The sequence below is a fragment of the Caretta caretta genome, chromosome 4 (genome assembly GCF_965140235.1).
Source record: "Caretta caretta isolate rCarCar2 chromosome 4, rCarCar1.hap1, whole genome shotgun sequence".
NCBI classification, from domain to species: domain Eukaryota; kingdom Metazoa; phylum Chordata; order Testudines; family Cheloniidae; genus Caretta; species Caretta caretta.
In genome coordinates this window covers 27,544,177-27,556,565 of record NC_134209.1, presented here as the reverse complement: position 1 = coordinate 27,556,565, position 12,389 = coordinate 27,544,177, and the positions used below count along the sequence as shown (strand labels likewise).

At 47.0% G+C, this 12,389-nt stretch overlaps 1 protein-coding gene across 1 annotated transcript in view; it reads left to right on the top strand.

Annotated features, from left to right (window-relative positions):
* Positions 1 to 12,389, top strand: part of SCD5 (stearoyl-CoA desaturase 5) — an 82,724-nt gene that overhangs the window by 62,366 nt on the left and 7,969 nt on the right. Inside the window, exon 4 of the mRNA XM_048847854.2 lies at positions 8,292 to 8,524. Coding sequence (XP_048703811.1) covers positions 8,292 to 8,524 — 233 coding nt within the window. The remainder of the gene's footprint in view (positions 1 to 8,291; positions 8,525 to 12,389) is intronic.

Genomic DNA, 12,389 nt, shown 5'->3' with positions numbered 1-12,389 from the left:
GAACGGGGGAAGTCCCGGATGACTGGAAAAAGGCTAATGTAGTGCCAATCTTTAAAAAAGGGAAGAAGGAGGATCCTGGGAACTACAGGCCAGTCAGCCTCACCTCAGTCCCTGGAAAAATCATGGAGCAGGTCCTCAAAGAATCAATCCTGAAGCACTTGCATGAGAGGAAAGTGATCAGGAACAGTCAGCATGGATTCACCAAGGGAAGGTCATGCCTGACTAATCTAATCGCCTTTTATGATGAGATTACTGGTTCTGTGGATGAAGGGAAAGCAGTGGATGTATTGTTTCTTGACTTTAGCAAAGCTTTTGACACGGTCTCCCACAGTATTCTTGCCAGCAAGTTAAGGAAGTATGGGCTGGATGAATGCACTATAAGGTGGGTAGAAAGCTGGCTAGATTGTCGGGCTCAACGGGTAGTGATCAATGGCTCCATGTCTAGTTGGCAGCCGGTATCAAGTGGAGTGCCCCAAGGGTCGGTCCTGGGGCCGGTTTTGTTCAATATCTTCATAAATGATCTGGAGGATGGTGTGGATTGCACTCTCAGCAAATTTGCGGATGATACTAAACTGGGAGGAGTGGTAGATACGCTGGAGGGGAGGGATAGGATACAGAGGGACCTAGACAAATTGGAGGATTGGGCCAAAAGAAATCTGATGAGGTTCAATAAGGATAAGTGCAGGGTCCTGCACTTAGGACGGAAGAACCCAATGCACAGCTACAGACTAGGGACCGAATGGCTAGGCAGCAGTTCTGCGGAAAAGGACCTAGGGGTGACAGTGGACGAGAAGCTGGATATGAGTCAGCAGTGTGCCCTTGTTGCCAAGAAGGCCAATGGCATTTTGGGATATATAAGTAGGGGCATAGCGAGCAGATCGAGGGACGTGATCGTTCCCCTCTATTCGACATTGGTGAGGCCTCATCTGGAGTACTGTGTCCAGTTTTGGGCCCCACACTTCAAGAAGGATGTGGATAAATTGGAGAGAGTCCAGCGAAGGGCAACAAAAATGATTAGGGGTCTGGAACACATGAGTTATGAGGAGAGGCTGAGGGAGCTGGGATTGTTTAGCCTGCAGAAGAGAAGAATGAGGGGGGATTTGATAGCTGCTTTCAACTACCTGAAAGGGGGTTCCAAAGAGGATGGCTCTAGACTGTTCTCAATGGTAGCAGATGACAGAACGAGGAGTAATGGTCTCAAGTTGCAGTGGGGGAGGTTTAGATTGGATATTAGGAAAAACTTTTTCACTAAGAGGGTGGTGAAACACTGGAATGCGTTACCTAGGGAGGTGGTAGAATCTCCTTCCTTAGAGGTTTTTAAGGTCAGGCTTGACAAAGCCCTGGCTGGGATGATTTAACTGGGAATTGGTCCTGCTTCGAGCAGGGGGTTGGACTAGATGACCTTCTGGGGTCCCTTCCAACCCTGATATTCTATGATTCTATGAAACCTTATGCTTAAATTTTATTTATTTGTTAGTCTCTAAGGTGCCACAAGTACTCCTTTTCTTTTTGCGAATACAGACTAACACGGCCGCTACTCTGAATCTTGTTTTGTTGTGAACTCCGGACGCAGAACTGCCGTTTCAAAGCTCCATTTCTAGGGCTGCTTATCAAAAAAACAAACACAGCCCCTGTTGGCTTGGAATGAGCGAGAGGCAGGCCGGGGGGCTCCATCTGGAGTGCCGACAGCTAATGGTTGCTTGAAGAGAGAGGCGGCAGTGCCGGGGGGTTGGGGTCTGTTTCGGCGAGCGGCTGCTTAGCTTGTCTAGAGAAAAAAAGAAACAGCTGCCCTTTGCTTTCAGTCAGTGAGTGAGAGAGAGGCAGGGGAGGGAGGAGGGTCTGAACTTACAAGTCAGCACGCTGACACACTCTCAGCCCCCCAAAAACCCACTCCCTCTCCCCCGCCCCCATTTGAAAAGCACGTTGCAGCCACTTGAATGCTGGGATAGCTGCCAACAATGCACTGCTCCCAATGCAGCTGCAAATGTGGCCACGAGACGGTGCGCTGGCAGCTGGCAGTGTGGACAGACTGCTGCTCTTTCCCTACTCCGCTGTACGAAGGCGGGTTTAACTCACAGCACTGTACATCTGTAGCCAAGGCCTTAGCAAGTGATATTGCTCTGGACTTGACAGTTGAGTTTTGGACTGTTTAGTCTAGTGAATTTAGAGTTTACATTTTCTTTTTCTCAGGAACGTAAACCTGTTTATGTCAACACCACATTGTTGTCAGAACAGAAGGTTATTATTTACTTCCTGGAAAAACAAAAGACGTCTGATTGGTAATAATAATGGTGAATTGTACCTCTCTAGTGGATTTCTTAGGACCAGATTATGTGACATCCTGACTCCCCTGGGTCCAATTCCATTGTCAGTTGCATTAATGTAAATCTGGAGTAAAACCGTTAATTTCAATGGAACTACTCTACATTTATGCTGGTGTAACAGAGAGCAGAACTTGGCCCACTGAGTCGTGCCTTAGTCCATGAATAATCAACTCCATTAACTGCAATGAAACTACTCCGTGTCAGGCAGTGTCCAGGGCCCTCTGGGGAGCTGCAAGCAGGTTTCAGGGGGTCCACCAAGCATGCCTGGTGTTTAGGCTCACTAGGGCCCAGTGCAGAAAGCCAAAGCCTGCTGCACAGGACTGCAGCCCAGGGTCCTGGGCCCCATCACCCGGGGCTGAAGCCGAAGCCTGAGCAACTTAGCTTCATGGTGCCCCCAGTGGCATGGGGCCCCAAGCGATTGTCCTGCTTGCTGCCCCCTAATGCCGGCCCTGGCTTTTATATGCAAAAAAACAGTGGTTGTGGCACCGGTGGGGCCGTGGAGGTTTTATAGCCTGTTGGGGGGCCTCAGGAAAAAAAAAGGTTGAGCCCCCCTGGTGTAAGGAACAATTCTGTGTGCGTAAAAGTACAACAATCGCTGGCCTTTAACTGCACAGCACGGGACCAAAGCTCAGAGTTAAGGACATACACACACACAATTGTGCTCGGAGTTTGCAGAAAAGGGAGGTTCACTTATTTTGCACAAGTAATCATCAGAGCTGGCTGAAAGATTTCAAGTAACTGCTTTTCTTTCTTGTGAAATGGCTGACGTTTTAAACCACATATTTTTGCAAAAAACGGTCGCCATGACTGAATTCTTTAACTTTTTGCTAAAACTTTTTGTGTTTTTTTTAAATTGAAATTTTAATTGCATTTTTTTGTTGAAATATGTCTTGACACATTTCATTTGCTGAAGCCTAAATTGTTGATAAATAAAAAGCTTCTATCAACATTTTGATAACCATCTTGACAAACAAACAAACAAACAAAAATGGGATCCATTTTGATCCTGGCAAAACAAAAACAACTTTGAAATGTTTTTCTTTATTTTAATTTTGGACCAGGTCTAACCATAATGTTGCCTCAGCTACAGCTGCATTTCTGGTGCCACTGTTTTGCAGTGATGAAAGCGAGATATTGTGAGATCAGCATGGATGGGGGTAAATTTGGGTTTAAAATAAGAGGCGTCCTGTCTGAGGAGGCCTAGTTCAGAGGGATACTCGTGCTTAAAGTGGCCTGAAAAAAGTGTGGGTGGGTGGGTGGGTGTCTGTCATAATCTGGGAGCAGCAACTTTGGTAAGACAGCAAAGAGCTCCCCTCAATGACCCACCCTGTTTTTTATAATTGTTCTTTTTGCCAGGTCTGTGTGTGACCCCTTGCAACCTTCCCCCCACAATTTTAAGCACCGAGGGATGCTGAGCCTGGACTCCCTTTGCCTGTCTGTCTAAGGATAAATTGCCTCTCATTCTCCAGTGCTGAGCCCTTGTGGGACACCGCGCATTACCCTGCTAAGCAGGCTTGCCTGTGGCACCTTTAAATTCTCTTGCCAGCCCCTCATTTTGTTTTGTCTTCAGACTATTCAGCTCTTCTTGGCCTGTTCTCCATCTTATGGCTCATTATCTTCTGTCTGTCTCTCTCCTCACCTCTTGTGCCTCTTTGCTGCTCCTCTCTCTGTTGAATCATTCCACATGGCTTGCCAGCTCCTTTGTCACATTATACTCTTTCTGCCATTCACTCCTCCTTTCTAGGGTTGCCGGGCATCCGGTTTTTGACTGGAACACCTGGTTGAAAAGGGACCCTGGTGGATATGGTCAGCATTGCCGACCAGGCCGTTAAATGTCTGGTCGGTGGCGCATCCCTACCCGGATCCGTGGCGACATGTCCCTCCAGCTGGGGGGTAGCCACGGGGGCTCCGCATGCTGCCCCTGCCCCAGGTGCCGGCTCCGCAGTTCCCACTGGCCAGGAACCATGGCCAATGGGAGCTGCAAGGGCAGCACCTGAGGACGGGGGCAGCACATGGAGACCCCATGGCCGCGTCTCCGCCTTGGAGCTGGACATGGTGGCTGCTTCTGGGAGCTGCCTGAGGTAAGCGCTGCCTGGAGTCTGTATCCCTCACCCCCTCCCGCTCCCCAACCCCGTGCTCTAGCTCGGAACCCCCTCCCGCACCCCAACCCGCTGACCCAGCCCGGAACCCCCTCCCACACACAAACTCCCTCCCATAGCCCGCACCGCGTCCCACACTCTAACCCCCTGCCCCAGCCCTGAGCCCCTCCCACACTCTGAACCCCTCAGCCCCACCCCCCAGCCTGGAGCCCCCTACTGCATCCCAAACCCCCCATCCCCAGACACATACTAGAGCCCCCATTCCTAGCTGGAGCCCTCACCCACTTCTGCACCCCAACCCCTGCCCCAGCCTGGTGAAAATGAGTGACTGAGCAAGAGTAGGGGAGAGCAAGCGATGGAGGGAGAGGGGATGGAGTGAGTGATGGCGGCGCCTCGGAGAAGGGGCAGGGCAGGGATGGAGTCTTGGGAGAAGGGGCAGGGCAAGGATGTTTGGTTTTCGGCAATTAGAAAGTTGGCAACCCTACTCTTTTCTCTCTTTCATACACACACCTTTTTGCCTCCCTCCTGGCTTAGTTTAGCATTCTGCTTCACTTATCAGCCTGCTCTCCCTTTCTTTTTGCCTCTTGCACTATTCAGCTTTGTTTCCTCCACGCCTTTGTGTGTGTGTCTTGTACAAACTTGGCTGAACTGTCGGAGCAAGTTGTCACATTTCAGGGCTTTGAAAACTACTTTTCCTCATGAAATTCTGAGGAAGAAATAGATCGGTCAGAGTTACAGCTGCTTATAGATTTGGGGGCTTGATTGAAAGTAAACGGGTGCGAACCCCTGGCCTTCATTGGAGTTTCACCTTCAGACACCTGGTCTGTATCTGCCTCTGTTTTATAATCTCTTCTTTACATGTGCCTATAACTGTCTCCAAAATGCCCCGGGGTGGGGACTGAAATCTTCTATGCAGCCTCAGCAAAGGGGTGATTTTCACTGGAAAGTTTGAGGAAAATCCCTCCTCTATTTTTGTATTATGTGAGAATACAAATAATTAAAAATAAAGAAGTGGGCGGACCACAGACATGGCTTAGATTGTAAGTTTATCAGGGCATGGATTGTCTTTTTGGTCTGTGTTTGTACAAGGCCTAGCACAGTGGAGTTGTGGTCTGTGACTGGGGACCCTAAGTGCTACCACAAATCAAGTAAAAGATTTTGATGATGATACTTTGCCCATTGAAGTCAATGGAAGGCCTCCCATTGACTTGAGTGGGTGCTGGCTAAGGCCCTGCTTGTATAGCCAGGTAGGCAAATTCAGGCCCAGTGAGGTTTGTGACGTGATGGGGACTTGGTGCCCAATCAAATCAGCCTAGATACCAGAAGATTTTTAAAAGGCTAAAATCTTCTTGCAGTTACATCTGTGTTACCCACTTAAATGACAGAATTTTCAGTCATAGATTTTGAAGAAAGAAGGAACCATTAGGGTCTGGTCTGATCTGTAACATAGACCATAGAACCTCTCCCAATAATTCTTGCCCTTCACTTCTGCTTGAGCTAGAGCATATCCTCTAATTTTCTTCTTCCTTTATGGAGGAGTTTGTGCCTTTGCAATCTGAGTGGTGAAAGTGAAAATAAAAACCGTGCCAGTGGCCAACATGCTCAGTGTGCTTCAATATCAAAATATCGACAGACATGAACCTGCATGATAATTCTCCTCTCATTGAATCTCTGCTAATTCCTTAGCATCAAAGTTCTCAGTCCATCCTATTGCTAATCTCAAGTGATTGGCAGACCTAAGGGCATAGGACCGCTGCCAGTGCAAGTTGTGATTTGCTAGGGAAATTAATCATGGCTCAATATGCCTAGACAGAACTTTCATATGTATTGTAACAGACCTGTAGCCTCTTTGGACCTTTTTTCATGGCTGTCTTCACTCTGCCGCTGCAGTCGTTTGGTGCTTCATGCAGCAGTGGGGAGAGAACGCCAATATCCCTGTTCCAAAAGCAGCGTTTCCTATGGATGGGGCTCAAGAAGAATCTTCGCTAGCTGTAGGACAATGGTGCATTTGACACAAACATAGTTGGACAGTCCAGCCCAGCTGATATACCTTAATTGCTGTATTGGGACACAGGGCAAATGGTCTTTGGTGCATTGCATAGAGTCAGGCCCCAGTTGCAAAGTTTGCAGCCAAAGTGGAACTTTCCCAAAGTTCCGGGGTGTTCAGACAGAGGATTTGCACTGTACAGTTTGATCTCCAGTGTTTTGATCAATTGTAATTTATGGCTTTAAATACTCTGACTGTCATAGAACCTTGAATCACTAGTCCTTTTCCCCTTGAAACACAAAACAAGCGAGTTATGCATATCTGGAGCTTCCCCTGCTGTGTTCAGCCTTCCCCCGGCCTAGCTGATGTTACCTGTCTTTTCCCCATAGACAGATTAATGTTGAATGCAATTTTCACTCTGACAGAAAACAGCTGCAATTTTATGGTAATTTTTTTCCCTTCAGCAAAGTCTTTTAATTATTCCTCTTTTAGTCAGCCTGTGCAACTTCCCATTAAAAGCTGACACATCTTCCATGTAGCCTATTGACAGCAGCTGACAAATAGGCAAGGAGAGATCTGAAACAAAACGACCAAACACTCCACTACTAACATTCTAGTGGAGGAACAGAAAAGCTCCTGACATTTAACAAGCAGTGTTTTGGCCTTACCGCTCATGAGTAATTAATCTTCACACTTTTCTTTCGAGCGGGCTGTTGGAAACATAACCACAAAGGCGGGGAGCAAGGGAGGGAGGAAACAAGCTTTTAAGAATGAAAAATTGTTTACCTTCCTAATGCATGATTGTTGCTGGCAACTGTTTCTGAGTATTCCGAATAATGGTTTGAAAATGTCCTCTGTGTTAATAAAGCAGAACTCTGCACTGAAAGGTAAAATGGAGGGCAGATTGCATTTACTTTAGTTAATGCTGCCATGTCAGCACCATTTTTTTGTGCAAAAACAAATTAAGGTCCAAATGGCTGAATGCAGCTAATATCTGCTGTGATGCTATTTGTTTCAGTTTGGAAAACCAGCTCGATTTTAGACTATTTTTCCCCTGCTGGAGTGAGTTGGTAATCTGCAGAGCTCCTCATCTGCTGCAGTTCTGTTCCAGTGAACTTTCTTTGGCATAATAATGATGATACCTGTCTTTTATATAACGCTCCTTATCCATAGATTCTCTTATCTCCACTTTTACACATGGGGAAACTGAGGCACAGAGTGGGGAAGTGACTTACCCAAGGTCATGCAGAAAGCCAGTGGCAAAGCTGGGACTAAACCAAGAGCTCCTTAATGCTACTCCCGTGCTCTGTCCACTAGGCAGCACGAGCACATATGACTATCAGAAATGAGTAAAAACTCCTGGGTCAGCACCAAGTGAGTAAACTGCCCAATAGCCTGTGAAATATACAGATGTTCTTCTCTATTCAAGAAAATAAATCTCCCAGTAAATAGCTCTGTGCAAGGCTTAGAGGAAAGGAGGAATTACAGGAACTGCATGACCGATTTTCTTTTAAAATATATTTTTCATATAATAATGTTATTATTATTTTGTATTACAGTAGCACTTAGAGACCTTGAATGAGCTCAGGATCCCATCGTGCTAGCCATTGTATATACACATAGCAAGAGTCAGCCCCTGCCCCAAAAAGCTTATCATCTAAATAGACTACTCGGTCAAACAAAGTTCTATTATTCGCATTTTACAGATGAGGAATCCAGACACAGAGAGATGAAGTGACCTGCCCCAAGCCACACAGGGAGTCTGTCGCAGAGACAGAAATTGAACCCAAGTATCCTAAATCCTAGTCCAGTTCAGTAACCATGTAGCTCCCGCTCTGGTCACAGTAATGCTGTTATTCCTGTCCCTTTTTCTCCTTATAGGTACTATAAGAGTTCAGTAGTGCTAATGTGCTTTGTGATCCCCACCCTGGTGCCCTGGTACATCTGGGAGGAGAGTCTGTGGAATTCCTACTTCCTTGCTTCCATCCTTCGTTACACCGTCTCACTCAACGTCACCTGGCTGGTCAACAGCGCGGCTCACATGTACGGCAATCGACCCTATGACAAGTACATCAGCCCCCGGCAGAATGCATTTGTCACTTTAGGAGCCATTGGTGAGTACCAGGCAAAATGTCTCTCTGAAGCTTTAACTTGGGTTACTTTGCACTTTGCCAAGCTCTAGCTAGCAATGGGATTTCCTTTCACTGCAAACAGAGCAGCCACTAGAATCATGCACATAGGATAGTCAGCAATCCATTCCTTGAGTGCTTAATCCTGGCCAGGATTTAGGCAGTCTCTCTGCAGTAATCCTGTACAGCACAGTGTGTGAGCCAGACAGCAGGCCATGAGCGTCTAGCATCCTAAGTAAAGATTCCTTGTGTGTTTTATTACACTGACCTGAGCCCTGTCTCTCTTCTCTCACAAGGGCCGCTCAACTAAATCCATGTCTCCAGCAGGCCAGGCACTCCCATGGCACTCAGTTATGAAACAATTATTACAGTCTCGGAGGGAGAAGTGGGATGAAATTCAGCCAAAGCTTACAAGCAGCAAAGCCCCAAAACCGTTGTGGCCACTATATAAAGCCTCTGCTTCTGGCCAAGATTTTCAAAAATGTGTGCCTCAACTTAGGTGCTTACAGAGAAGATTCTTAAAGGCACAAAGGGCAGTTAGGCTCCCAACACTTATGGGAGTAAGGTGTTTAACTGCCCTTTGTGCCTATGAAAATCTCCCCTAGTTCATATATGTAGGTGCCTAAGTAATTGGGCTGATTTCAAGAAATGCTGAGCACCCAGGAACATCTGGCCATCCCAGTGGGAGCTGTTGGGTATGCTGCACTTTTGAAAATCAGACCATGTATTTGGGGTGGGATTTTCAAAAGCCTAACTTTGTTTCTATGGAAGCCTATTGTATTCCAGGTGGTTCTTAAACCATGCTCATCACCATCGTATCTGAGCGCCTTTCAGTCATGCATTAAGCAACATCACTACACATCTGGCATATATTGTTTGTCCTCTCATCCTCTCCCCAGAGGGAGAAGTGTTGTGCAGTGCAGTGTCTTGTTTTGGTAGGGTGCATTTTATATCCCTGTTGCTATGTTTTTTTTATATTAGAGAAGACAAGGCCAGAGAAATGTGCCTTGCATTTGGAGAGGAAAACGAGGTTTGCTACGGCCCCTAGTTCCTTGCGGGAGTTCATTCCATCGGCTTGGACTGGCCCCCAGAGAAAGTTGCGTCTCCTGCACCGATGAGCTTTAACCTTATTGTTGAGAGTTCCGTGGTGCCAAAGGAGCGTAGTTGTTGACCACAGTCTTCATCCCAGAACTTTAGATACCCTGGGCCTGAGACCTTGAACTTAATTTGCAAATCTCTGGGAAGACAGCATAGAGAGTGGAGGACAGGTTTGATATGTTCATGGTTTTGTAGTCCGTGTTGCTGAGGAGATGTGCTACAGTGTTCTGAACTAGCTGGAGTTTCCTAAGTGCTGAAGGCTTCATGCCCAGGTATATTGCATTGCTGTAATCCAGCCAAGAGAGGATGAAGGCATAAATAACTGAGTGCAGGTCTTCATCTGCCAACATGGGACAGAGTTTCCTAGCCAAGGAGAGATGGTAAAAAGAGTTACTCATGGATGCTGCTAGTTGAGAGTTCAGTGTCTCCAAGGAACCCAAGAGTACTCCTAGACCACGGACCTAGCTGACCAATTGTGGGAGTTTATCTTCAACCAATGAAGACTGCACCATAGCTGCAAGCTCTTCAAGATACTTTCCTCTGCCCACTTGCATCACCTCTGTCTTGCTCGAGGTCAGCTTCAGCTAGCTGTTCTTCACCCATGAGCTGATCTTATCCAAGCACTAGGCCCTCTTGGTGTAGTGCAGTGGTCATGTGTGAATATGATTGCATGTAGATGTTGAAAAGGACTGGAGAGAGAACTGATCCTTGTGGAACTCCACACATGAGTAGTCTGGTAGTAGAGGTGGAGTTTCCCTGCACTACTTGTTGGATGCACCCCTCCAGGAAGGGCTTAAGACATTTTAGCATGTTACCCTGGATCCCTGCCATCTCTCTCAGGTGAGACAACAGAATCTCAGTCAACATTGTGGAATGCTGCCAAGAGATCCAGAAGGATGAGAATGGATGTCTCTCCTCTATCCGCTGGCAGGAGGAGATCGTCCAACGGTGCCACTAGGGCAGTTTTGGTTTTGTCCTGGCCTGAATCCAGAATGAGATGGTCTAGGTCATGTTGGCTTCAGTTACATGAGCTTGTAGTTCACCTTTTGCTTGCTTGTCTATGAGCTTGGAATGAGAGGTCTGACAGTGGATGGTAGATGGCTAGGACCGAAGCATTTAGGGTGGGTTACTTCAGCAATGGTCAGGCTAGTGTGTGTTTGAAGGAGGAAGGGAAGTTTCCTTCTGTGAATGAGGCATTGATCATTTCAGTCAGGAGTGGCACCAGTTGTTCAAGACTCTTTCACAAGTCAAGAAGGGCATGGGCTGGATTCACAGTTCTTGGGCTGAGACTCCTTTAAGGTGTCAAGAACTTCTTGATGAATGAACTCTGGGAATGCAGGTGGGCTGTTTGGTTGGTGAGTGTAGGTGGAGTGGATTCCAGCTGTTTGAGCAGGCTTCCTAACACTGCGTGATGTTTTCAGTGAAGTAGGACGATAGATCTTCACAGCACTTGGTGCTCTGCTCCACAGCAGGTTGTCTTCATTCAGGATTAATGAAGCTGTTTACCATCCTGGATAACTGCTTGGAGAGGGATTTGGCAGCCACAATGGAAGCTGATAGGAAGAGTCTCTTGGCTTGTAATATAGCCTCGGCCTAGGCTTTGAGGAATTTATGTTTCATCCTCTCCAAATCAGCCTTTGTTTTCTTCTATTGGTGCTCAAATTTCCATCCCTCTCTCTTCACCCAGCACAAGGCGTCAGTAGCCACGGAGATCAGTGTGAGCAGTGTGAAGGAAAGGGCTGTGTGGGGGCCAGTGTGTCAGTGGCTGACTGTAGAAAGGTAACAAGGTTCTCAACCCCTCGTCCTGTGGATGGAGTGCTATTGTCCTTTGTCAGGCTTTGGAACTGGTTGGAGTCCATGAGTCTTCGTGGTTGAATCAGGATCATTGGACCTTCTTGTTGCCTGGGTGCTGGAAGGTCTCTGACCACTGCCTTCATGAAGTGATCATCTGTCTAAGACAGTGGTGTGTTGTGATGTTCTCCATTTTGACATCTAGGCCAAAAAATAGGTCCAAGGTGTGACCAGCGCATGGGTTGGATCAGGGGTGAGCAGTTCAAGTCCTAGGGTGGCAAGTGAGGAGATGAGTTAGGGGGCTTTGGCATCTGTGGCCTAGTCGAATGTGTGTGTTGAAATCTCCCAGGATGACAAGTCAGCAGCATTTCACCACCATCACTGACAAGGGGTCGGTGAGCTCCTTTGTGAATCATTTAATCTGTGGTGGTTTGTAAATGAGCATAAAACCTATGTTAGCTTTGGGTCTGGTTTCGACTGCCAGGTGCATCAATTCAAATGAAGTTGTCTTACATGAGGCATATCTCTTGCGTTGGATGTTTACCGAGAAGATGAATGCAGGGCTGTCTGCCGCCTTGTTCTGTCTAGGTCTGTGACGTACCTGGTATCCTGAGGGAATGAGGTGCGCGAGCACAGGGCTTGCTGAATCCAGTCAGGTCTTGGGGATGCAGACTATATTGGGTGCTTTGTCACTGATGAGGTTGTATATTGTTTGTTGTTTGTTAGCGGAAAACCTTGCATTGTTCATCATCAGCTTTAGTTTGTATTGCCTGCTTCTGGTCCCTGCCTCAGTAGGGGTCTTGTACAGTGTGTAGGCATTAAATGTCTGAAATTGGGTTTCTTTTTTCCGTTTCCTTGGACAGTTCTTCCTAATTAGAACAGTAATAGGTGGAGATGTAGAGGTTGCTCGGGTTGGGAAGTTGTTACAGATTCCACCCTTAGATGCTAAGTATAGATTTAG